The 27725-nt window shown below is 44.5% G+C and overlaps 1 protein-coding gene across 1 annotated transcript in view; it reads left to right on the top strand.

Moving 5' to 3' along the window:
- ptprfa (protein tyrosine phosphatase receptor type Fa) overlaps positions 1-27725 on the top strand; it is a 228601-nt gene that overhangs the window by 57685 nt on the left and 143191 nt on the right. The window contains 1 exon segment of the mRNA XM_080832228.1: positions 9478-9669. Coding sequence (XP_080688354.1) covers positions 9558-9669 — 112 coding nt within the window. The 5' untranslated portion in view covers positions 9478-9557.

Here is a 27725-nt window from a genome sequence, read left to right as displayed (position 1 = left end):
TTATTAAAGAAGACAGGAAATTAGCTTATAGGCTTCAGTACCTTGGGGTCATTGTAGCAGGCATCACAGATGGCAAACTTGAAATGGTTGATATTTCTAAAGTCATTACACTGTTCTTAAAGTAATAGAATTCTCAGAACAATGTCCAGTGACCTGCAGGCTAAATCTTATGAACATATAAGTGGGGCTATTTTGCACCGAAGCAAACATTTGTCGAAGATTTTGTCAAGATAGCCCCCCAAATGTATTTTCATGCTCTACTGCCTACAGCACTGCTGTCTTATCTGTTTTGTAAAAAAAAAGAAAATGTCCTCCATTATGATAACAGGAGAGTTTGTTCAAATTATATTAGCAATGACGATTGTGAATCGTTGTTTGTCTTTGGCGATAGAATTTATAACGCACACTCACATGCAAAGTGGGAATCATTTTGTCCATTCTGACGACTCGACACGAAATATAAAACCACAAGGACAATGTAAGAGGGGAACGAGAGATTATTCAGCTGTGATTTACTGTTCTGCCTTTTAAGCAGAAACACTAGGAGACAAGCGCTTAAGAATCGGCATGAGCAGATGACAACAGCCATTAGGGATGTCTCCGTCTCTCTACCTGACTATAATTTCTCACCGACTGCTGTTTAAGTCGGAGTCTCAGTGGCCAATGGAGCATGCCAGGCCAGTGGATTTATAGTGGCTATACAAATTGATTACGTTGTTATGTTGATGGCAGTGTAAACAATCTGGACTCCCTTCTTATTGTTTTGCCGGTAGGCCAGCCTATTCACAGCCCTCTCAACCAATGAAAAGAGCCCATTTTGGTGACTAAGCACGTGAGGGGATTTGAAAGAATAGGCCATCAGAGACGAATGTTGGAGACGAACATCAGAGAAGAGCTGAGGGAGCCAATAACGCTTATGATCAAAATGGGGCGTCTTGATTTTCCAATCTCTCTCCGACATTGATCCAAGCCATTTAATTAATGGGGGCTGTCAGAACCATCTGATGGACGCACACCATATGAAATTAGGCCTCAAAGGACCTCCGTAAGTATGGTCAATGAAATTAAATATTACGGCTGTCCGATAATCAATGCCGTGACCCCTACACCTCGGGGGTAAACACCTTAACGATCAGGAAGGAAGGAAGGGCCCCTCCATTTTGAACTCCTCCACATTTTATTTTCAGTCTCCTGTGAGTCGCCCACGTCGAGTATTTTCTGCTATGGGGATTCAGTCGACTCGGTTTGCACCGTAGACCAGTATTTGATGCGCAGCGTGTTTTCCTAGCACTGTGTGTCCTGGGCTCAAAAGGATTCTACAGTTATACTAATGCAAACACAGACGGCGAGCTCGCAGAGAGCCATAAAAACAACTGTGTGCTCTGCCTGCAGGGCTGGGTTTGTCTTCAACGAAAACTTTCTCAGTTGGCTCGCACTGAACGTCCTGTTCCACATGCAGCAATGGGGTCACTGATGGTACCACCACACACACTCCACCAGTGTAATTGAGGTTTGGTGTCGTTCCCATGGGGACACCAGAATATCCCATTTGGAACCAAACCCCCCCCATGTCCCTGTCCCGTAATTCCCCTAACCGCTGGACCATAGGAAACGCGACGGTTGGAGGAAATGGGATGGTTTCAGGCATCAACAGAAATCCTTATTTGTCCACTCTGGTGCACAGCCGGTTATCCATCAAGAGTGTCATAACAGACTGGTTATGCACATCTGCCAGTATGTGCAATGAAATGAAAGATGCGTGGCACTTGAGAAAGTCCTCCGCAAACATTTAACATTCCTGCTAATGTTGTGTCACGCTCGCTCAGTGCTCAGTGTGTGATTTGTGTTGTCTGAACAGAGGAAACCGGTAGACTTTGAGTAATCCTCGTGAGATGATTATAAATCGGGTTGTTGCGTGTAATTTATGTGGCTCCCGGAGTTTGAGACCCAATCGGCTGTGGTATAACTGCATGGCTAAGGCATAGTATATCACCCTGGGCTCATCGTCGCTCCTTGGCTAGCATAAGTGAAATGATGGGTCACCCCTGGCTAATCATTAACTCGTTATTGTGCTAGCCGGCATAAATCATGCCTCAACTCTTGGCGTGCATTGAGAATCGAGGCAGCTTTATGAGAGAGCTGTTGATACATATGTGGGTGTGTGTGGTGTGGTGTGGTGTGTGTGTGTGTGTGTGTGTGTGTGTGTGTGTGTGTGTGTGTGTGTGATACATGGGTATTGGCCCAATAAAGCCGTCTGCCTGTCTTTCAACTGGTGAGTGAAATGAGAACACTTGTGGAATCGTCTCGCGCTTGTTCTCATTGTCGCGACCCACTCAGCGCGCCAAAATGGTGTCAGGTCATGGCACTGTGAAGCAATCCCATGCTGCGGGCAGGAGCAGGCTTCGTGGATAATTTTCCATTGTTTAATTTTGCTCATTACTTGCCTGACAGCTACTTTACACTCTCCATTACCTATTTTCCAGACCTTGCATTTGATTCCTGATAAATTATTCCCCACCTTCAATTTCTAGTGGGTTATTTAAATATTTATGTCCTTGCCTTGGCTGCGAGATTATTAGAGGGCCTTTTTTCTCTTGAAAAAGATATTATCATCAATGTAATGGCTGCCACCATATTGGACTGACAGGGTACATGACAGGAAAACAAGCCAGTAAGACTGCCGAGAGTAAGTAGACTGCAGTGATTAATTGTTGCTAATTAGTTTCTTAAGCAAATGTTTACCACCAAACAAACGCCTGGCAAACATGTTATTCTTAATATCAGCATGTGACAGTAAATAACAAGCTGAACCTGTATGATGGAGTAAAAACAAATCACCTAACCTTGTTGATTTAACGACTGCTTTTAAGCATTATCAACCACAGGGCCCCCAAGTCCCTTAGCTCATATCAGGAGTAGACCTGTTGTGATAGGATTTCAAATGACACTGGTTGAAGCCTCTGAAATGCCAGGGTTCAGGGCTCCTCACACAACTGCAGAAAGCATGGTGGCGCAACACAAAACAGAGGCGTTTAGTCATAGTGGTAGAACTATAGCCGGACAAAAGGTTTGGACACTGTGATGCATGGAATGTCAAGATTACCACACAGTCTGTCGTTTTCAAGGTCAAATTGGTTTACACCAAAGAATGAAACGCTTCGTCTGTGTGATGTAATGAATTCAGATTGAAATAGCAGACTAAGCTAGTGTCCATACTTGCTCACTCTGGAACACATTTGATCGGCGTTTTAGATGCCTGAACAAGGCAACATATCCTTTTCCTGAGCAGCTACCTGTCATACCTTGCCTTTCCAATGTGTATGCCTGAGTGTTCGGAGCAGGTGGGGTGCATAGGGATCGTTAAGAGAGATATTGATCCACTGTGGCGCTGCACAGCTGGACTCCATGAAAAGGAAGAGATCAAACCAGCCACGCAACCAGCTGTGACAGCTCAGACAATAGAGAAGTGGACGGCCGGATCAGTGGCAGTGGCGTAGAGCGGATCACATGTGGGGTCTTAATGACGCCCCGCTGTGAGCTCCCCCCTACCCCCACATCCCCCTTGTGACTTACCCCTTCTTTCTGCCCTGCCTGCCCGGTCATCGTGTGTTGCTGCTTCCCACCCCCCTCCTTTGTTTCTCTCTCTTTTTTTTTCTTTCCCCCTTTTGCCCTTATTAGGCTAATCGCACCATTAGCTCCAGTGCTGATACTTTGTACTTGGGGGCAAAGTTATTTCATAAATCTTTTATGACCGTTCAGCAGCGCGTGTTGCGATAGCATGTCCTGTGGGGCCTGCGCGCTTGGCGCCTATAATATTTTAGGTAACTCTTGGGGGCTGCTAGCAAGCCGCTAACCCTCAAAACACCCACCACACACACACACACACACACGCACACACACACACACCTCTTTCATCACAACCACTCGGGTAATTAGCCACTGCGGTATTGGAAGTGCTTAACTGAGCCTTACTCTCACTCTTCCCTATGGACATACAATATAATCCAGCCAGCGTTATCTCACCACAGTGGCTTCTTGTTAAAAAGAGAGAGAAAGGGAAAGAGATGGAGACGGATGAGAGAAAGGCAGGCAGAGGGGTGTTGGGAATATTCTGTTTATCATTTGGCTTTAGTTTCCTTGTTCAAAAGGGTGAGTCAAAAGCCCCCTCTGAACCTTTGAAGAGGAGTGCAGCTCACGCTCTGACCATGGCCCTAAAATAACGTCAAGGTCAACATCTGATTCTCACCCCCATGTCTGCTGTCATAAGTGTTTAATCGTGAAAACTCTCCCCCCTCCACCCCCTTCCAATCCTCATGTTTTATAATGAAGTGTTGTGTCCTTGGGGTCTCTGTTATGCTTTTCAACCCCATTGACCAGACCTCTCTATATATACCAAATCACTAAAGCAATCAATGGCGTGCCCACAAGACTTCATTTGATGAAGGTACCCCCTCCCGACATTTCCTATTTGAGCCGGTGCCCCAGCTTGTCCCTGGCCTCCCGCGGCCGGCCCTTAAAAGCGCTGAGGTGGCTGACTCTAGTGTGTGTTAGCATGTCGGTGTCACAACGCGCGCAGATTGTGCCTGCGGCTGGAGAGGCCCATGAGAGCTGACAGGAATCCTATCGAGGCTGTCGCGGGGAAGCATCCCACTGTCATCGGGTCTGATCTGTGGCGCTCCTCTTAATGGAATTTAGTGGTAGGGCGCCGTGCAGAGCAGAACACAGCAAGGACACGAAGATAGCCCAGCTCTCCTTCTCTAACCTCCCACCCTGTAACACACACACACACACACACACACACACACACACACATCAGACATGTACGTACACAGACACACGTGTTTGAGTGCGTACACACATATCCCCCCCACCTTGGCCCCTAAACAAACACACTAACACTCACACAGTAACACACACGCACACATATGCACATACACACAAACATATAATGCACATACACATTTTTCCGCGCAGACACACACACACACACACACACACACACACTCATCTTCCCTCCCCCTTGTGAGAGAGTTTGTCCTGCATCTCCTTCCTCCGGGGACGCTGGGTATGAGGGAGCCGATAAGTATATGAGCCGACCCCCCGGGAGGGCACCTCCTCCAGGATGAAATGATCTGCCTCCACTCCGCTCCGCTTGCGTCTGCTGGGAGAAGATATCGCTCCGGCTGCGACAGAGGCAGAGTCCGTTTGACTTTGACTTTCTCACTCCAGTCAGCCATCGACGGCTCGCTCCCCCCCCCCTCGCACGGTGAATGTGTGTGCTAATGGGCCCGCAGCAGAGCCCGGGTGCCAGCCTAATGCACGGCGTGGCGGATGTGCTTAGACGCCGTTTAACTTCACAGGAAACCAAAACGGTGGCAGAAGTCAAGAGCTACGACCTCTCGTAGACAGGCATGTGGTGCGGATTTTTGATTCATGTCTGTCACCATTGGGGAGTAAATGTGTAGTGCCACTATAAAAGCGAGATTGAACAAATATTATTCTGTGTGGGCTTATGAATGGAACCTGTTGATTTATATGTATTTTTTTTTATTTAGTCGTCAGCTTTTCTGAGAAGACCATTCTTGTTCCCTTTCACTTCTGAATGTCACAGTTTGGTCACCCTCAGAGGTCATCTATTATTTTGCCCAGAGTGCCTTGGTGACCGAAAGAAAGAAAGAGTGAGGGAAAAAGAAAGAGAGAAAGAGACAGAGAGAAAGAAAGAGAGAGACAGACAGACAGAGGGAGAGAGAGAGAGACGTGGGGGGGATGTGTGAGCTTCGAGTGGGCCGTTTTTTTTTTAGTATCTCAGATTTTTTCCCTCATTCCAGATAAATGTTTCATTCAATTTGCCTTAAGCCATGAAAGATAATAATTCCTGATATCCGCAATAACCCCCTTTTCAGGGATTTGAATAGAAAAGAATGAATAATAATGATAGCCTTTTAAATAATATTGACAGGATGAAGTAGCCTCTTTCACAAAAGGTGCTCTTGGAGCTCTCCCCTCTTCTCTTATCTGATGTATTATTTCATTTACTTAATTGAATGTGTCTCGGGCTGTCTGTGGCCAGGCATTAAATGACAATAGACAACACTGGGCAAAAGTGTACGACATTGAACAAAATTAAGATGTATTGTTTATTCATTTTTTTGTGTACATATTGTTGACAGCTCTGGCCTACTCTAACAACCCCACCCCATTGCATTGCTACATGTCTAGCACCATCCTTGTTTTTTTGCAATCACTCTCTTGTTGGATTATGTAAGATTATATATCAAATCTAGAAAGCACTCAAAATGCGATTGTGCTTTTGTGTAAGCCCAAGCAATGTGTGTGTGTGTGTGTGTGTGTGTGTGTGTGTGTGTATGTGTGTGTGTGTGTGTGTGTGTGTGTGTGTGTGTGTGTGAGGGAGAGGGGTTGTGGCGGGGGGTATCATCTCCTTGAAAGCCTCTAATTCTCTCTTACATCCTGTTGACAGCTGACTGTCTGGGATTATGGTCCACAGAGGTGTATGACCAAAGCAAGTTTATCCTACCAAATCAGTATGAAGAGGTTGCTCGGACCATGTGACCTTGCCTTGATTCCATCAACAGTTGCATTGTCAGATCTTTGACCACAGGCATCTGTTCAATGGGTTTACACTGCTGTACACTGCTCATAGCCTTGGTTGACTCTGCATTGTGATAAAACCTAATTTATTGTAAAGAAAGCAGGCCTATAAAAAAGGCATTTCACCAAGGCATTTTCATCTAGTGTGCCATCAATTGCTGAAAGCACAGGCTAGAATGAGTAGGATGAGTCAGGAGAGAGAGAGAAAGAGAGAGAGAGAGAGAGAGTGTGAGCTGATGAGGAGCAAATGGAAGTCTTAACTGCGTGTTTCCTCCTATGTGAGTGCTCCCCCTGTTATGTCTCCCTTTGTGACACGGCATTGTCGAGAGACATTAGCAGGGATGTAAAGCAAGGCCATAGATGCTCGGAGACACTTTCTTTTTGAAAGCACGTTTTTTGTTTTCGTTCCTGCTCTCCACGCAGAGCAGCATGGCAGAGCAGTTCCTTCCGTGCTCATCACCACGTTCAAAGGTCCATTTGTTCGACGGGCTCTGAAGTGGCTACCCAGGGAGTTAATGCTACACTGTTCCTTCAGGAGTACACGTGTTTCACACAGGAGGAAGATGTTTTATTGTTTTTTAATTGTTTTATTACATTTTTTTAATCTGTTCTACAGACACAACTCCTATACCCTATCAAAGATGGATCTGATCTTTCATTTAATCGTTAACACATTTTTGAAAAATATTGACAATTGTGCCTTACAGGGGGAATAAAAACCTTTTTCAGTTGATTTGTTTCCTCAAACAGCTCCATTAACGTACCGAAATGAGAAATGTAAATGCCAAATCCACACCTATGCTTCTGGGAATGGGAGGCAAAAACACCTCCAGCAAGAACAGGAAAAAAACAAAAAAAAAACATAATAAAAATAAATTCATGAGGTGCCCAACCCCCCCCCCCCCCCCCCGGCCTTCTGTCATTTGTGAGTGTACTGAGGCAGAAGGGAGCTCCAGGGTCTCTGCTCAGATCAGCCCCGCCCTGCCTTAGAGCAGGCAGGCCTGATGAGGAATCTGTGAAGACGACGGGAGCGGCCCTCTGTTCCAGGTGCATGATTTCCCATAATAACCCAGGACAAATTGAGATCGCTGAAGCAGGAGTCATTTCCCTGTACCAGCCGCAGTCAAGCGAGCCCAGTCTATGGAGAGCGGCCATTTGAGGTGCCAAAAAATGGCCTGACATTTCCACTGGGGCTGCGCCCCCTGTGCTGCTGGAAGGTGCTTGTTACGTTAGTGCATGGCCTTCTGGGAGTTGTAGTCTCTCCCCTGAGCACCACTTCACTGCAAGCGAAAAAGGCCGTCTCTGGGTGTTCGGTGCTGTGTGGCGAATGCAAGAGCTGGCAGCAGCCCATGTTGATCCATGTGTGTTTGTCTCTAGGCTCCCTCTCAGCCCGGACTGTGGCTGTGCCTCAGAAAACAGATGTCTTTCTCTCTGGCACACGCCATTAATTACACAGACACTTTGGTAAGGCTCTCAGGCAATGAGCAATCTTGGTTAATAAGAACCAGCGTCATCTTAAATCATCAGCATTGTTCCTCTGTGACTGTCTTAATGATACGCCAGTCTGGGGACCGGGTGTCTCTGGGGAAGCCTTTTACCTAACTGGCTATTAGCGTATAGCAGGTCCCTGGAGAAAAGGTTTGTCTCACTGGCTGTCTGGATGCACTGGGGGTTATGGGTAAAAGTTCAAGGTTCTATTGATGTAACCAAGTATGAGAACCTCAGGGGATCCATTTCTGATTCTCCTATTGTTTTGTTTTGGTCTGGAACCAGCACTTTAGTTAATTTATTGTATTACATCATGGAGTAAAAGAGTATTTTTCATGTATTTTTTAAAGGGGGAGGGGGCTTTGCGTTGCACCTGTCAGTGATGTCATGCCCTACTCATCTTATACTACCATTCTTGGAAAATGTAAATGTAATTTGCAGATGCAAAGTGACTCAATTTAGCCTGTGCATAACACGTTTATGAGTTACATATTGGCTTTTGGGGGGAAAAAATATCAAATTTATAAAAGAGAATGGTTTAATTATTTGATCTTAAGTCTTCGTGTGCATACCGTAACATATTGACTCAGGATAATATGCGGGCATATGCCATTACCTACATTGAGTGGATTACCACTTTCGCTTTGCATGAAAATGCCTCTCAAGTGTGACCTGATAGATGTGGGAATGCATGTGCCCCGCAAAAAGCAAATCGCCACCGTGAGTGAAGTTGTGAGACCGAGTTTTCTGGATTGATGCGAGAAAGTTGTTTCAGGATTCACTGATGAAGTAGCTACTGTCAGTCGTCTTTATAAGACACCTAACGTTCGATTTCATCTGTGATAAAGCGCGGCCATTGCTCTCTACTACGTGGGTCCATGATTATTTACCTTACTGGTGTGGTTCTAGCAACGTAGCCTGTGGTAAATAATTAACGCCTCATTGTGAAATCCCTAAGTGTGTTGTCTTTTAGGTACCCCTTTCAGTACCTAAATATGTTATTGAGCTTATATTGATTAAATGTCTATTCTCTGTTAATGTTAACTTTTGCTCGCTAAATTAGCTAGTTAGTCAAATTAATCGCGTGATATTTTTTTGCTACCCTAGTTAGGTTCGTGGGCTAACGAATGTTCGAAACGATTGCATTGATTTTGAAATATTATGTTATTTTCACACGTACTAAATATTTGAGTATTCGTGATGTATAGAGGGGTGACATATTTTGTGTTGTTGTCTGCAATGCAGATTTGCAAGGATAGCTAATTAATTACGTCGATAATATTTTCAGATTTGCTTGCTGGCTAAGGCTATCTTTTTTTTTTTTTAATCATGTCGGTGAGAACGATACATCCTTATGTGTCTCCACTCGTGTCTTCTCAGGTATCATCCTATGATTGCGTGAGCCCACAGCCATCGAGCAGGAGCATTGGGATCCACGGAGAGAGTGCCAACGACAGATCATGGTTCCGTGCCACAGACCGCCTGCTCCTCTCGCCGGGAGGCCCACCGTGCTGCTCCCGCTGCTGCTGTTGCTGGTGCTCGGTTGGGCATCAGAGACGGCCCACGCAGACAGTGAGTAGGCTACAACGGCCTTGAAATACTCTCGCATCGCTGAAAATCAACAGAATCATTTGGCAAGTCACTGGGTTTGACTGTGGTTGAAATAAATCCATATTATCAAGTGTCAGGGTGTTGTTTGCAGAGGTAGGCTGCCATTACAGATAGTCAGCCATAATTGACTCAGGTGCAGTGTGCTTGCCAGCGAAATAAGACAGGAGAGTGAGTGCAATACAAGGATTTCTTCCCATTGTTGGAAAGAAGCAAGCACAGACAAAAGGACTTCAAGGCACATAAGTCATGACTGTTCTCTCTCTCTCTCTCTCTCTCTCTCTCTCTCTCTCTCTCTCTCTCTCTCTCTCTTACACACACACACACACACACACACACACACACACACATACAAACAAACAGAGAAGTCTATGCATTTGTGCTTTTTTCTAATTTGCATTTTGGATAAGGTGCTGACTATGTGGATCATATAAAGCGTCAATAAATGTAAATATATTCATATCTCAGCGGTAGAATGTACTTACATTACCGCAATAAAACAACTTTGTTCAACAAATGACGGCACAGTTGGATATGTTGTTTTTACATGTGAACATGAAACTAGGTTATCCTATTAGCATATCTGTCAATAATGGCAACTCTGTTGAGTATACCAGTATGGTGCAGGTAGAGTTCAGGGGAAGGTTCCTGTTTTTCCACCTGCATGATATGAAGAATGTTCTAGAACTCCGGGAGTGTTCTGACTTGCCTCAGTGTCTGTCTGTTTGTTGTTGTTCCTCGAGGCCTCTTGTTTGAGAGGGTGCTCGTTCAGCATGCTAGTTTTATGGTCCTCCATTCTAAAATGGCTCCATTCAGATAATACAATGGCCCTGTACTCTGAGATTGTCTTTACAACCCTCATACAAAAGCCTTTGCCCAACTGGAGGAGACGGCAACACTGCTTTACTGAATGCCCTCAATGGAATCTTTAAATACGGGCAACTCCAGCACACAGTGTAAGAAAATAAGGGTGAACGACTGCCCTTTTTATGTTTTGATTGGCAGTCTGTGGTTGATGATGACAAAAGCAGGCCTACTCTTTTCAAAAGTACGAAAGAAGGCCGTGTGATAAGAGTCTCAGAGGCAGTGGTGGTAGCCAAGAGAAGGAAGCCGTGAAGCACGGTGCGGCAGGTTGGACCTTGTCCTTTAGTGGCCTCTAGAAAGGCCTGGGGAAACTGCGGAGGAATGCAAGTCTTTCCAATTGTTGAGAAAACAAACAAAAAAAACTTGTTTCTCAATGTGGGTGTTATGGACGCAGCATGGACCCTTTCACATCAGTATGTCTGTATGTTTGCCACCATGGCAACGGGTTTGGCATTAGCTAATGCGTGGCTATTGAGGGGGGAAATTACTTTTTCAGAAAATCAGAAACGCCGGTGTGAACTAGGCGCAGAGCAGCTGTAATCAATTGCATGTTGTTTTCTGCATTACCATTCGGGCCGCATTAAGTGGCGTGCGGCGCAGACTCATTACTCAATGTCGTCCTAAGGGGACGCGCGCCTCTCCCTAATGAACATGACATGCTTCACGTCAAATTTAGGCGGATTTAAAATGGCAGAGAATTAATACGTCAGAAAATGGAAAATCCTGCTGGTGCTTGGGCTCGGCTTGTGGCTGTGCCTGCCTGGAAGGTGAGAGTGGTGTGTCAAACCGAGTGGATTTACTCTCTGCCCCCCGCCAAAATAGTTTTCCTTATTGGACTGATGTATCACCGCTCAGTCGCACTTCCAGACGTCAGAAATGTGTTGAAGTCTTGAGCTGTGCAAAGTCTAGCTAAGGCTTAAGGAAATTGTTTTCTTGTAGCTTTTAAGGATTCCTGCCAGCATCCAGAAGGGGCAGCTAACAGAGTTCTCCTGTCACATTAGCTTGGATCCGTTTTCATTGAACCCGCGGCTCTTGAACCCTATAGAGGACAATGCTCCTGAATACCAAGTAACTTATTACCCAAACACTGCTTTATGGTGGCAATAAAGCATATCACTTTAATTGTTCGCCGTATGTCCACAGACAGGGGATCCTGTGGGACTGACGGCAATTGTGCTGTGCAGACCTCAACAGTTCTGGTTTCTGAAATGTCTTTGTCAAGTGAAATGCTTAGCCTGCAAGGATTCTGGGTTGCTGTGCAAGGTGTTGTGTTGTCACCGCTACAGAGTTGAAGAATGTGCTGTAGATGTCTGCCATTGCCCTGCATGTCTTGTGTGACTGTGTTAATGTACATCTTCTGTGTGTGTGTTCTGGTAATACTGGTGCAAAGAAACCTGAACAGAGCCGAATCAAGAACCCGTTCCCTGTTGGTTGAAAATGGGCTACCCATGACCAATACAGAGTGCTTACACTTCTCACTATCAACAACGTGGGTAACTTAGTTATGGAATATGATGACACTGTTCCTGTAACTGCTTTGACAGGATTTTTGCCACAAAATAAGTAATTTGTGATGTTTTAATGGACAAATTATAAGCAGTAGGCCCAGTAGCCAAAGGATAAAGTAATTAATCCAGTGGAGCACATTTGAAGTTCTTATTGTTTTTGTGATAATGGTATAGACAGGTTTGTACTAGTGGTATAAGTGGAAGATTTTGTGGCATTGGAGCAGACTGCATGCCTAATAGTTTCGTTAGTTTTGCAGTCCTCTAAGTATTAACACTAGAAGAAGTTAATTGATAGTTTTCAGTGACGTCACTACAATTGTTACCTGGCGGGCAAAAGGAACAGCGAAACAGCGAGAAACTGTGGAAAACTTCGAGCAGTGCCTACTCAACTACGATTGCCATCAACCACAGACTATACTACTATAGCCAGACAGAAATATTCAGAGGGGAAAACAAATTAGGAACTTGTCATACATTTACTGCAGCTGTCCTGACATTTTTATTTCGTTAACCTCCCCGAAGTCCCTGCCTGAACTCCAGTGTGGAGATATTTACATCTATCTAATAGGAAATCCGTCCAGACACATATCAAAAACTGAAAGCCTACAAAAGCACAGATAGTTATTTAATTTTCAGAAGTGGTTGGGTTCACAACGATGTCGTCCGGAAGGTGTAAACTAAAAACCATTTTCATAATCAGTGCAAAGAAGAGTGCCATCTAATAACTAGGTCCCAGCTAGCGAGGTACCTGCTGTAAGCTAGCAGCCGTTAGCCTACCCAACGATGTTCTTTATTTTTTGACACAATTCCCTGGTTTAAACGGTCCCTGGTTTAAGTAGGCTACGAAAACCTTGTCTGGCGAACGACAACTTAAATGATCTTCCCATATATTTTCTACTGACATTGTAGTATTACTAGTTGAATGACAAAATACACTAGCCTAGCCTACTTGCTTGCTTAGATACTTAGGTAGATCAGCAGCTGGGTAATCCACTTTGAATCGTTTTGATGCTTTGTTTCTTGTCTTTATTACTTGATTTATTCCCATTTTAGGTAGTTATTCTGATAAATTAGGCGACCAGAACAGGGTGACTGCTTTTATTTCCAGCTCCAAAAGTAAGGCTACTTTACTGTGTGTCAGAGAAAAGTTGACGCAGAAGGCGTCTACAATCAGCTGGCAGCACGGCGAAATACATTTTTTTTTGATCAGCTGGCAGGAGCGGTAGCGGGTTTTAAATGCGATAAAAACTAAATCTGGGCTTGTCTCCTCGCCGATTTAAACAGCCAACCGAGCAACAACTGTCTGGCATTTTACTAACTTATATTAAAAGAGCTTGAGAGGTGGGTGGTTCCTGTATTAACTCCCGTGTTAAACAGCTGTGGAACGTCTTTTTTGCCCTTCAGCTGGTCATTCTGACGTCAGCTGAAAACTATCAATAGAGCGTTGCTAGATGTTATAGTAGTAATGTTAGTTGTTAGTAGAGATGCTCCTATCAGCATTTTTGGGGCCGATCACGATTACCGATCACCAAAATCATGATCTGCCGATTGCCGATCACTGCCGATCACAGAATGGCAGGGTAATGTAATGGTAATTTTGTATCTATAATCTAGGGAATATTGCACTAGGGACCTTTATTCTGACACAGTGAAACTAGTGAAACAGGAAGTAAACGACTCCACTTAGATGTAAACTTACCGGCACTTTTAGCTGCTCATGACATGTTTGATTATTGTCATTTCACTGCCGTTATTCTAAAGCAAGTGAACAAATGGAATGTTGTTCCTATCTATAATCTAGCAGAATTCGCACTGTTAAAAAGGCTGCCGCTATCAACCAGCGGTTAGTCCGTTTCATGTCAACAGCAGGTACACTATAGATAGTAGTTAATGTAGGATTTAATCATTCACAGTTTCATGATTATTATTGTTTACATCATTTAGTTATTCCGCTATTTCAAATGGTTACTGTTATTAACGCTCAAATGGAATGTTTACCGTAACGCAGCACGGAGTTAAAGGGACAGATCCACCTTCATGTTACAGCTGTAATATATTCAGATTCATATATGTCTTGTTATTTATCATTTCTGTAGAAACCACGGTCAGTCATTCATATTCATCCTACCAATTAATGTCTTGCGAGTGTGTGTGTTGAAAATAAATACCGTTCTTCTTTTCATCATTGGAACTTTGACATTATTTGTTCTTACCGGACAATCTGTGACGATGGGCTATTATAGCTTTCATACGAATCCTTTTGGGATCCATTCAGCGCAACATCCCTCTATTTTATGTGCACAATTTGTAGAAATTAAACTTAAAAAAAATCCAGATGGGAGAACTCATTTTGCTTGCCATTACCAAGCTCTGCTCTGCTGTTGAGTGACCGTTTGCCGCGCACGCAGGTTGAAAAGTCGCGCAATTCATTTACGTCACGTGATCGGCTTTTCACCGATCACAGATCAAGCAATTTTTACCAATATCTGCCGATCTATCAGAGCATCAGTAGTTGTTAGTAGCCATAGTTGCACTAGTGGTGTTAATGCAATAGTATCAGCAGTAGTGCAAGTTTCACTCTTCAGTCTGTTGCTGCACAGATTGTCAGTGCTGGAAGTTAGCTACCAGCGGCCATCTGGCTAGTGCTGGTTCCTGCCAAGAAATCTTTGGTGCAATCCAGAATGATTTGAAAGAAGGAAGAAAATAAAAGCTACTTCTAGTTCTACTCAGTCATTACACACCACCAGAACACCAAACACCTTCTTTCTAGCCTGTGTGCTGCCATCCAGTAATTTATTATGAACTTATCCCTGAACAGACTGCCAGACTCCTCGTAGAGCATAGCTGTTAAACGGCCTATAGCCTAGCAGGGCTCCTACAGGTTGCTGAAGGCGATAAACATAAGGAAAGGGGGGGCTTTATGCGAGTGTAGCCGCCTTCTTCTCACCATGCCCTGGGTCTGGTAGTGAGGATGATTAAGCAATATGATCCAAGTGAGAGTGGGCTAGGTAAGGGATATCCTCACGGCTGTGATTCAGCCGCAGGGAATCGCAGCAGGTAATCACAGCCGTGAGGATATCCTTTACCAACCCCACGGACTCTCGTAGTAATGCTTTTTACACAGTAGTTCTACAACAGACTAATTGAGTTTGAAGACAGCAGATTGTGTTTTCTTTCCATTTATTTCAATTTTGTTTATTCATTCATCGCCCCAAGCCGAGCAACGAATGATGTCACTCTGCAGCTAAGTGGCATCAGAAAGACTACTTAGAGCCTAGTGGCATCAGAAAGACACTTAGAGCACATTCTTTTACACTCACCTGTCTTCATGTTCATTTTTACATATGTTCTACTCCATTTGCTTCCTTTCCTCAAAAAATAAACGAAATGGAACAATTACATCAAATGTAGAGTGGTTCCTCAGTCACGTCATTAGGGCCAATAGTTTTCCGCGTCAAAAAAAAGCAAATTCCGTGTCACGTTTTTGGTAATTCCGTGATTCCGCGTCAAAAAAATAAAAACAGCCGTATAATGCCTTTCTGCACGTTGACTGTATGAAAAACTCTGTTGATAGTGGTGTTGCCTAGCAACGCTGTTTGCGTGCGTGCAGCACCCACAGTTAAGATACTGTCGAGTTCAGTTTGTCGCTAAGTAGTTGACCATACTGTGCCTTATACATTTCCAATGCTTAAATCATCATTGTTCGACCTGTATGTGAGGCATTATGTGCATACTTAATGAAAGTAAGGGTTTTCATGAAGTTGCTTCTGTAATAGATGGTGTATTAAATACCAAATTTTGGGCTACCTGCTCGTGCTATTAGTAGTGATTAGCATGATGCTAAGCGGAGATTTAGCTATGTTCTGTTCTTATGTTGATACGCTGTAATAAAGATGGGTTCAATCCTGTTAAGATTTCGACTGGATGAGATATGAATGAGATCAATGTTGCCTAATGTAATGTCCACTATTATATGTATCTAGTAATATTAGTTGTGTAATTGTTATTGTGTACCACAATGGTAATGTAATTCAGTGCAGTGCTAATTAGTCCCCATAAATTAGACTGCTTGGTAACTCAGTGAATAATACGTGCCCTTCTTAGATTGTTGTTTGCCAGCCATCAACACAACAGAAGACTTAACATTTTTAATGCGATTAGGAAGATGAGCAAATTAACGTGACTACCGTTGAAAAGGGGGCGTGGCCGGTGCAGAGTTCAGCGCAGACCTGTCATTTTCTGACCGCTTTTGTTCTTTAATAAATGTTTGTTCATTGTTGTGATCGTTGTTGAGTTTATTTGAAAGAAATTCAGTCTTACAGGGTAAAATACAGGGGGTTTTGGGCGATTTTGATGCACAAAATTATGTTTCCGTTTGAAAAGTTGCAATTCCGTTTTCAGTGGTCCATTCCGTTTCAGATGGTCCATTCCGCGTATTCCGTCCGTTTTCCGTTTTCGCGGAAAACTATTGGCCCTACGTCATTGGTTCTTTACCAATCAGAAAATAATAAATCTTCCAATCGGATCTAACTGTCGTGAACTACACCTTTTTCTCGACCAGTGAAACAAGGGTGAGAAATATTTTTTGAGGTGACTGCCACTGTTTTCCCCTCGCCAAACCCTGTTCCGGCTCGCCCCCCCCCCCACCCCCTTGCCATTTTCTGTGCTCACCAGCTGCTTGAATGCTTGAAGCCGCGTCACGGCGCAGACAAATTGTGTGAAGCCTTTGTGCTCACACTCAAGTCCCCTGGCTCGCGTTCTCATGATGATCTGCAAAATAGAATCTTTTTTCCCCTTGCCTTTGTTTCCCTCTCCCTGCCTTTCAAGTCTGTGTGGTACTTCTTCTCGCAGCCTTGTGTGGGAGGCAATTTCAGGGGCTGCAAACAGAGAATGAGAAAGAACAATGTATTATTTATAAGAGCAAATATGACCGGTGGTGATGCTTCAGCTTGCAGACCTTCCACAGACTGCTCGGGTTTATACCTTATCGGATGCCGATTGATAGTTTTTGCTGCGTTCGTCCCTTCTTCCTGAGCCCCCGACCCACCCCCCCCCCCCCCCACCCCCCTCTTTCAAGCAGTGTGGATATAGGGGAGAGGAGTGGCTAATGTAAGCTTAAGCCTGTTGCTTCCTGCCACTTCTCTCTTCCCCAGTGAAGGGCTTTGCGGGGAGATTTGGGCCTCTCATCCGCAGCCTTTTGCAGCCGAGAGCCCATTGTTCCAGGGTCCGCTGTAAAGCCTAATATATATAATGAAGGGGTGTGTGGGGGCACTCCCTTCTCAGCCCCCTCTCCCGCCCTCTCTTCCTCACTCACTCCTGTCCTCTCTCCCTCTCTCCCTCTCTCCCTCATTCCCTCACTCACTCACTCACTCACTCTCTTCCTCTCTTCCTCTCTCACGCCCTTCCTCCCTCACTCTCTCTCTCACTCACTCCCTCCCTCCTGCCTTTCCCATCTCTCTCCAACACATATGTCTAAATCCACACAGCAGTACAGCTGTGGAAGGCTCTGGAAGGTTTCCCATGACAGAGGGAGACGGTGGGGGTGGGTAGGGGGGAGTGAGGGAGTGAGGGAGAGAGTGAGTGAGTGAGAGAGGGAGACGGTGGGGGTGGGTGGGGGGGGAGTGAGTGAGGGAGGGAGAGAGTGAGTGAGTGAGAGAGGGAGACGGTGGGGGTGGGTAGGGGGTCAGTGAGTGAGGGAGAGAGTGAGTGAGTGAGAGAGGGATACAGTGGGGGTGGGGAGGGGGGGAGGGCGCCACCCGTTCTGGTGTTGCTCCACTGGGAGCAGAACCCCACCAGACTCCCAGCACATCTGGGCCCAGGTCTGACCCAGTTAAGTGCTGCGATACCCAGGAGGACCCGCCATCTGCGGACAAGGTCATGCCAAAGCCCTGTCACTGCGCTTGATTTAAGGGAGGAGAAGGGAGAGGAGTGTGTGTGTGTGTGTTGGGGTGCAGGAGAGATTCCCTCTGACAGGGCTTGGCCCTTATCCTATTTAATTCCCGTCCTTTTCTTTTAATTAGGAATGGAAATAATTTTTCTATTCTCAGGTCATTGTTTGCCATTGGCCCCGGTGAGAACAACTTTGCTTTGATGTAATGGTTAGGTCATTTAAGTCGCTGAAAGGCTACAAATCTGTAGAGATGGCAAGTAAGTGTTGTTTTGTTTTTTTTCCAACTGAGCAGTGCTCTTTTCTTCTCAACTAGTGGATGAGAATATGCATACCTTTCTTGCGTATGGTAAAAGGATGCCATATCCAGAGGGGCTGAATATTGAATTGTGCTTAAGTGTCTAGAGGGTATTGACGGCAAGGCTAATTGACGTAGATGAAAATTGATTCCCTTAATGAAATGCAACTGTACCTACAGCGACTGAGCCACTTGCAGGTATCTCAGGGAAGGCTTCTCTCTGTTAGGCCTGTGATGTCCGAGTGCTCAGCAGCACTCACAGTGCCACTGCAGGAATGCACAATGGACTTTCAGCGCAAGCTTGTTTTTGTCCGGGGTTTCCAGTTTAATTTGCATAGTAGCCCCATTAAGCAAAGTAAATTATTTGAATTTAGGAATATCATTTTATTTTTTTTATTTTTTTTTTCCACTATGTAACGCTGAGAAGATTAAAGCAACAAATTCCCCCAACATTTGCTTAGGAAGCAGGGCTAACGTTCCACCTGTCTGTTTGAATCTCTTATGTGTGTCCACACACACATCTGCCCCCTCGTACATCTGAGCGTCAGATCAGTGACGCCTCATCCGCTACGGTCAGAGTTACTGGCTTAATTGGCACATATAACTGGCAGATAATCCTCAGATCCATTGGCGGGGGAAGCAGAGGCATGCTGTAGATGAGCCAGAGTTGGCATACCAGGCCCCCCCCCCCCCCCCCCTCCCCTCTGGGAGCCACCTCTCACACCCCTGCGGCTTTTGGTATGCCTCCCCCCTCACGCCCCACACCCCCCTCAAAACCTCTTCGTCAACATCTCTCTTTCTGGTCATGTGTCCTACCCCCCCCACTCCCCCCAGTCTAACCCCCCACCAACAACATCCCACACCCCCCTACACCGCCCAGTCTAGCTTGGAGCCACAGCGGCTTGTTGAAATGGAGGAACAGAGAAACATGCTTGACAATTTATGCCTTCTGCGTGCTGTCAGCCACTTCAGTGAGCAAGACTCTGGGAGCTGGCAGGTTTGAAAGTATTAGAAGCCTGAGGTTTGTGCTGGGAAACTAAATGAGCCTGCCTTTCTTTTTTTCCTCCTTTCTTTTTCTTTTCCCCACACTCAATGGCACGTTCCAAAGCTTTGAGAAGGACGGCTCTCTCCCTATCTATCTATCTCTCTCTCTCTCTCTCCCTATCTATCTCTCTCTCCCTCTCCCTATCTATCTATCTCTATCTATCGCTCTCTCTCTCTTCCTATCTATCTACCTATCGCTATCTCTCTTTCTCCCCATCTATCTATCTCTATTGCTATCTCTAGCTCTTTCTCGTTCTCCCTATCTATCTATCTATCTCTATCGCTATCTCTCTCTCTCTCTCTTCAAGCATCCAAACATCCACATCCAGATGAATATGAGGGCTTTTATATAACCCTATATGAGGCAGCATTTACTTTTTCTTTCTCTCCAAGGGTTCACCATTTACTTTAAAAAGTGGAAGCCAAGCTAGGCAACCAGGCTTGAACTTTTGATTTCCAGATCCAACTAAATGGTTGCCATAACTGCCTTTTGGTGTGTGTGTGTGTGTGTGTGTGTGTGTGTGTGTGTGTGTGTGTGTGTGTGTGTGTGTGTGTGTGTGTGTGTGTGTGTGTGTGTGTGTGTGTGTGTGTGTGTGTGTGTGTGTGTGTGTGTGTGTGTGTGTGTGTGTGTGTGTGTGTGTGTGTGTACACTACAATAGTGGTTAAGCAATTGTATTTTGAATACAAAAATGGTTTAATTGCCAGAGTTCCCTTTTCATGAAATGATGGCAAGTTATCTAGCTGTCGTTACAGTCTCCCTAATTGAAATTGAAATTGCTGAAGGCAGAAACACTCCCCAGATACTTAACGTAGCAGCTAATCAGTTCTTATTGACATACCTTAGCAACCAGCTGTCAAGATGACTCTCTAAGCTGGAGTAAGATACCTAAGCTAACTGGCATGAGACCTTAACTATGACTGTCATGAATTATTGCTACATTTTAGTCACTGTACTAGAAATATTTTCTGCAAGTTATGTCTCTCGTCTCTTATTGTGGATGTCATATGTGAAAGAGACTCAAATTTGAATCTATTTCACCTTAACCAATTTTGATCACAAAGTCTTCCGTTTCTTTGCTCACATAACAATTGGTAAGATCAAAGACTTTATGTTACAGCCATAGATGCTAGCTACCGGCTGATTGTAGATGGTCAGAGTGCAAAGATTAAGAATCACAATATTTTTTTCACCATGTTTTCATGTTAGCATCAGGTTTAACAGGTTTCATTTTTTTTTTTACATATACGTTTTTACAATGGCCTACTACTAACTAGTGCATTGCAGTGGATGTAAGACGATGTTTGGATGTCACTGACAAATTTATTTGGATTTCATTCAAGAATATTGTGACAAAAAAAAACAGGGATAATGAAATGGTTGCCACTTGTCTCAGTTTGATTGCTGAGGGCAACCAGGCTACCGTTAACGTTGAGCCAAAATGCTCCAGGGGCCGTGGTCGAGAGAGAGAAAGCAGAAGCCCTTTTTGAATGTTCATCCTGTAATAATTTTTGACAGGTTCAGTTTCGTGGAATGTCACGAGAGAAAGAGCAAATCAGAACCACTTTCTAAAGAGGACTAAACGATGTGCACAACCGAAGGTCCGGATCAGCTAACCTTTACAGATCCGAATGTGAATTTATTCGGCATTTAATTTGCCACTTGTCAGTCGTCACGCATCTACATAGGCGTTAGACCAAACTAGCCTTTCTTGTACGGACGCATCTTAAATGTCAAAAGCTTCGCAGCACATTTTGTTTATGCCGTCAGCAAATTGATTCTTGTCTGAGTGGACATGTTGCCACCTTGCATCGGGTGTCATATTCTGATTCGGCTAATATTGACAAAGAGAGTGACGTGGCCCCCTGCATGACCTGTTAATGCCTAATGCATTACTGCATTTGTGGATCTTTGAGCTTAGCGAATGAGTCGCGTTAAAGGATTAGCCTCGTGTTTTTTTTCCTTTTTTTCTTTCACTCTCTCTCCCAATCTCTCCTCGGTGTCGTGAGTAGAAAAGAAAAATGTGTCTTTCATCTGCCTTTTAGCGAGCTCCAGAGGTGGGATATCACCTGTGGTTCCTGCGAGGCTCGGAGCACGTTTGTTGTTTACGTGTCACTTTGACTGATCAGGTGCGGATTTGCATGACGGCGGGCTGAGACGCTCTTTCCTTCTAATGAGCGCTTTCCAATCCGCTGCACACTTTGTTTGAAACTTTTGTCATTTGTCATTGTGAATTGCCTTTGAAATGCAGGCGTCCCCCTTCTGAATCACACAACATTTGACTATCTGGCTGTCTGCCTAGACGCCATTAAATCCTGGTTATTTGAGCCCCAAATGAGAAAAAAAGGGGCCTTTAGGACAAGTGTAGTGCGCGGAATGACAATGAGAACACGGCTACGGGTTGTAAAGTGAAGGGTATCGGAAAAGGGTTTCAGGTGTTGTCCACCACTCCTGGAGGAGCCGATTTCACCAAGCTCTCAGGGGACACAGCTGCAGCTCAGAACATCTTGTAAGGATGGAAGTGTGTGTGTCTGTGTGTGTGTTTCGTGTCTGTGCTGGCAAGCCCACACAAACAGTGAGAACAAACAGTGCCTGCAAATGCTGATTTCACTAACGGTGGCTAACGGTGTGCTGTGTATGTAAATGCAGCCCTGTGCATAAAGAGGATGGACTGAAGGGGACTCACAGTGATGAATGTAAACGGCTCTTTGGCTTCTCAAGGCAACGGGAGATTTTGAATAGTTCACATTCTAATTGGCAAGGGTCTGTGAAGCATGTGCTTTACGTTTGCTTTACTAGACGTTAACTTGTTACAGTGCTGTGTGTGTGTGTGTGTGTGTGTGTGTGTGTGTGTGTGTGTGTGTGTGTGTGTGTGTGTGTGTGTGTGTGTGTGTGTGTGTGTGTGTGTGTGTGTGTGTGTGTGTGTGTGTGTGTGTGTGTGTGTGTGTGTGTGCGTGCTCCTGTGAGTGTATTATGATCCATTTGTACAGTAAGCCCGTTTGCCAGGCCAAGCCGTTAATGGACTTCCTTGTCAAGCCAGAAGCCATTTGATGCCCTGCTCCCTGTAATGCTCCACTGTTACGCTATGGTGCCGGTTTCGTCCACACAGCACTTTCCTGAGAGAGAGGAAAGGTTTAAAAGCCCCCAGACCAGAGGAGGGGAAAGGTTTAAAAGCCCCAGACCAGAGGAGGGGGAAGGTTTTCGTGCTTGATGGGATCAGAGGAGGACTGATTTACAGGAGTTTAAGGAAGATGGGAGAGTGAGGGGAACCACTTTCTTCCTCTCCGAAGGTCAGAGACGGGAAAGTCATAATGGAGACTAGGCCTATCGTTTTTCTGCCAATTTTGCATTCTCCGAAGAGTCCTTGGATACATTTGTTCAGCGAGGCGGTAGCTGAGGGTCCATGAACCCCCCCCTTTCCAGGAAGGGGATCTCTGGTGTGTTTGACCCCCCCCCCCCCCCCATCTGTGGAGGACCCCGCTCGTGTGCTCTCAGGTGTAATGCGTTCAGGCAGGAGTGTTCAGGCTTGTCTGGCCATGGTGGCTTGTCAATCAGTCTGTTCAGTTCCTGCTGAGTGGCCTGGCAGCACCGTTAGCTCCTTAACCTCCCCAGGCGTGTTCACTCCAGACTCTTACGCACACCAGAAGCACTCTCTCCAGTCTCCAGATGCTACACATTTACAAGTCAATTTTTATTTTGTTGTGTGTGTGTGTGTGCTTCTGCCTGTCTTTGTCACAGCCACATCCGCTCTTTTTCAGTTCAATGTGTGCCTTTCACTCATGTGCATTGAGCTCTGCTGCACATGTCTCTAAAGGCTCAGGGCAGCATATCATAGTCCAGCTCTCAGGACAAACCGAAATGGAGGTGTGTCTACTACCCCCTCAATGCATGAACAGTTTTTAGAAACCATGAACTGGGAACTAGCCTCTTTGTTGTTGTTCTAACACCAGGCACAATTAGCCGAACCTGTTCTGTGTGTGGCCACACAATTAGTGCAAAATCAGAAACCACAGATGATGATTTATGCCCTGGAAAACAATAGGTGGATTTATCATGGGACGCAGGCCTCACAACCAGAGAGCTCTGTGGTCACACTCACATTAAAATCCACATGCAGTCTTTGGCGTAATAACCCTTCGCCTCCGGTTGCCAGCAAGAGTTTTTCTGCTTGCTCGAGCGTCGACAAGACCCATTTACAGAACAATATCGTCAGTGATCCGCAAGCACCTTCACAACGAAAATGGATTGACCGCCCAGCAACATGGTTAAGGTTATATATAGTCTATTGGTTTGTATGTGTGTCTGTGTGTGTGTGTGTGTGTGTGTTTTGTGTGTGTATGTGTGTGTGTGTGTCTGTGTGTTCGTGTGCGTGCGTGCGTACATGAATTCTTGCTTGCTTGCTTTTGTGGATGCATATTTCTGTGAAGAGGTGTGTGTGTGTGTGTGTGTGTGAGAGTGTGTGTGTGTGTGTGTGTGTGTGTGTGAGTGTGAGTGTGGCAGTGAATGGGTTCTGTAATAGGGAGCCATGGTGATAATGTGTGCCCAATCCTCCCTGTTCGTCCTCGTTTGGAGAGGACCATTACTTCAATGCACTTCACAATGGGAAATAAAGGGGAGTCAATTTTACTTGAGGTTTATCTCTGACTTTTTCCTTTCGTGAATAATTCAGAGCTAGTCACAGAGTGAATGTCAGCTACCGGCAAATGAAAGCGGCTGGCCACGTGGTTGCGGACATACGGAAAAGAGCCCCACCCCCCCCACCCCCCATTATCCATACCCCCTTATCTATTCCATTCTGCTGTGTAACCTTGAGAGTGTACTGTACTATAATAAAATATACTGGTACTCATCCGTGTGTTCTAATAGTCTTGAGTTCTGCTCTGGTTACATATGGTGACTGTCTACAGTAGTGTCTCTGTGTCTCCCACTGCCACATCTGTTTGTTTGTTCCTGACTCTCGTGACACAAGATTTAGCTAATTAGCTAGCCCTGTCTTCAGGCTCGAGGTGTGAAATCATTAAGGCTCTCTGAAGTGTTAGTTGCAGGTCGCGGTGTCTCTGGAGAGCCCAGAGGCTCTTAGTCTTAGTACCTCCGCCCTGCTTGTGTGCTTCGTGTCACATGCGGTGCTAACTGCTAACGTGACTCCTCTATTCGTTTCGTCACAGCCGTGATGAAGTGATGAAGCACTTGAATGAGGGGAGTCCTGAGAACGTCATATATCCGCCATGGCTGTTCGCGCCCGCCTGTTTTTCAGGCCAGTGAAGAGCCGTGCTCTTACCATTTAATGGCTGTGGAAACTACCACTTCTGTTCAGTGCTGACAGAGTAACTACCGTTTAGACAAGAAATGTAATACGCTAACTGTCCTCCTCTGTTGCGTTGACAGGTAAAGCTGAATTAAATGTGCTCATAGCCACCGAGCGCAGATCTTACATGGCCATATTTTTAAGAGGTATGCTGAAGAGCTGTGTAATCGGGGCCCGAATTTATCCATACATTTCCCTGTACTGCAAAACCGCATATTCAAATTCGCTCACGACCAATACGGTTAAACTCAATTATTCACCATTATTCACCGACTTTTGAGGGACATAAGGTGAAAAGTGGTGGCTGGGAGTGGTTTGACCGTTAAAGATACGCCACAGCCTGTAAACATGATGTATGATGTACAATGAATGGGCTTCATTCGCCAGAGTAAATTTGCACGTTAAGATGGAAAACATCATACCAATCTGTTAATATTCATTTTAAATATTCATGGCCCAGACTCCCTGTGCATACATATATGTATTCTGATTAATCACTGTGTTTCCTCAATTGAAAGACACATATACTCAGAATCACGGGTATTAGCATAAGCTCACACCAGTGAATCGCAGTGAATGCGATTATAAGGGTGGTGTTAGTTTTTTCTGTGCGACACATAGAAATTCAGTGCGTCCTAGAACAGAATGTAAAGGGGAGGGGTGAAAAAGGCGAGGAATACAGAAGCAGATGTTTTATTAAAAGAGCCTCCATGTTGAAAAATGTTTTATGTTCATCCATATGCCGTGGAAAATGACTAAAATGCAATTAAATATGTGCCAACCACAGAGACGCATCCTTTGAGTACACAAATCTTACTCAAGACTAAAAGAGATAAACGTGTTTTGATGTAGGTTTTGTTTTGCAGAACATCACTGTGATGACTTCAACTATATCGCTAGTTGTACACTGTACCATCATGCATGACACAGTGTAGGCCTATTTAATCAAGCAAACTCAAGGCACTGTGCAGCTAAATCACAGTTCTTCACAGCCAGTCTCTAATGAATAAAGACTTGAAAAAAAATGAAGACTGAGCTTAATGCAAACATAATACTTTATTTACAATGTCTCCTAAATTAAACATACTCTGCAGGACTAGCACTGTGAAAAAAGTAAGCATTACATTTAGTGAGTTTTATTGCAATACCTTTCACAACACAAATGCATAATTAAACATACTCTGTAGGACTAGCACTGTGTTGCGTTTTTGACGAGATAAAAACAAATAAGCATTACCTTCAGTGATTGGTACACAATGAGTTTCATTGCAATACCTTTCACAACACAAATGCCACTGCATCAACAGCCAAGACGAGAAAGCCCACATGCATCTCCTTATATAAAATAAATGACTCGTGCCTTGCCAAGTCCATTGAGTTAAGTGTTGCACAGTGTGTGCTAATGGCTTAAAGCACATTAAAGACATTCTCTCCTGCAAACACCAGCGACCCTGTCCAACAAATGTATATTAAGAGTCTAAATGAACATAAGTGGCCAATCCATTATTAACGAGCCCAAATGAGCTAGAGTCTTGAGCGTAATTATCGATCACTTGTCCAAGATTGCTTCTTAATAGGAAGCGGTGGACACAGAGTGGGTCAGTGGGCTCAGTTCCTGGTACCTGTCAGACCCATCGTGGATGAGGGGTGGTGCTGTGGTTCTGGTGGTGAGCCTGAGGGGAGGGGGGGGGGGAGGAGAGAGAGAGAGAGAGAGAGAGAGAGAGAGAGAGAGAGAGAGAGAGAGAGAGAGAGAGAGAGAGAGAGAGAGAGAGAGAGAGAGAGAGAGAGAGAGAGAGAGAGAGAGAGAGAGAGAGAGAGAGAGAGAGAGAGAGAGAGAGAGAGAGAGAGAGAGAGAGAGAGAGAGTTGATGCAGGAACAGTGAGGAGGAGAAGAAAGGGAGAAATGGAATCAGGGTGGTAGAGAGGGAGGGACGGCGAGAGAGAGACAATATAGATAGAGTGAAAGAAGGACAGAGTGAGAGAGAGATAGAGGGGGAGAGGTAATGAGGGAGGGAGGGAGTAAGAAGGGGATAGGGAGGGAGAGAACTTCTTAAAAGCAGATTATTAAGCCATCATATGGAACAAAAGGCCTTTAAAAGGGCTGCTAGTAGCCGTGAGATTAATGACTAATGTGTAGGAACAACATTAGTGCTTATTACCAGTGAACAACAGCTTGTCAAAACATGTTTATGCAAAAGCAGAGTAACTTAGCAAAAAAAGCACATATTCATATTTGGCCTTGCAACCATGTGTCTGGTTAATGCAGGAGGTTACATGAGTAATGAATTCTAATTCACCATAAGTAATACCTAAAACATATAGCTTTTATGTTACTACATTGCTTTTTACTAGTGCTGTCAAACGATTAAAATATTTAATCGCGATTAATCGCATTTTTGTCATAGTTAACTCAAAATTAATCGCAATTAAATGAATCAAAATTAATCGCGATCGCAAATTTGTATCTATTCTAAATGTCCCTTCAATATTTTTTTTCCATCAGTTTTATTTCATTTTAATGCTCTTATCAACATGGAAAAGTGGATTGGCTTGCTTTAAGCAATGTTTTATTTTATTGAAAAACAACATTGCCGAACAGGGCGGTACAAAATTAAATTATAAAGTGCACAATTAAGATAATCAAGGACTCAGCCTATAGTGCAGTTAAACCATGGCTTAATATTTGTTTTTTTCAAATTTGCTGTGAACATAGAAGTCAGGCCTCTTATTTCAAAAACAATAAACCGTAACAGTTAAATTACCAATAAAAGGTAAGCCAACTACTTCTGTGCTTTCAACCAGCTGCCTGTTGACATTTTCAGACAACAGTGAAGCTCGCTTCTTTTGCACAACACAACTTTTAAAGGTAAACTTTCTATTCAGAAGCTTTTTATCATCTATTTCGCCTAATCGTGCTCATCATTCACTCAAACGTGACGTTAGCCTACTATACAGTTTGGGAGGGCAAAAAGAACGTTAATCTAAAAAAAAAATTTGCGGCGTTAAAATGGGTTCGCGTTAACGCCGTTAATAACGCTTTAAACTGACAGCACTACTTTTTACATAATGGTTCTCTCTCAAACGTCCACCCATTAGTTAGCATAACCAAACCATTAA

Source organism: Sprattus sprattus (genome assembly GCF_963457725.1).
Source record: "Sprattus sprattus genome assembly, chromosome: 2".
In the NCBI taxonomy this organism is placed as follows: domain Eukaryota; kingdom Metazoa; phylum Chordata; class Actinopteri; order Clupeiformes; family Clupeidae; genus Sprattus; species Sprattus sprattus.
This window is presented reverse-complemented; position numbering and strand designations above follow the sequence as displayed.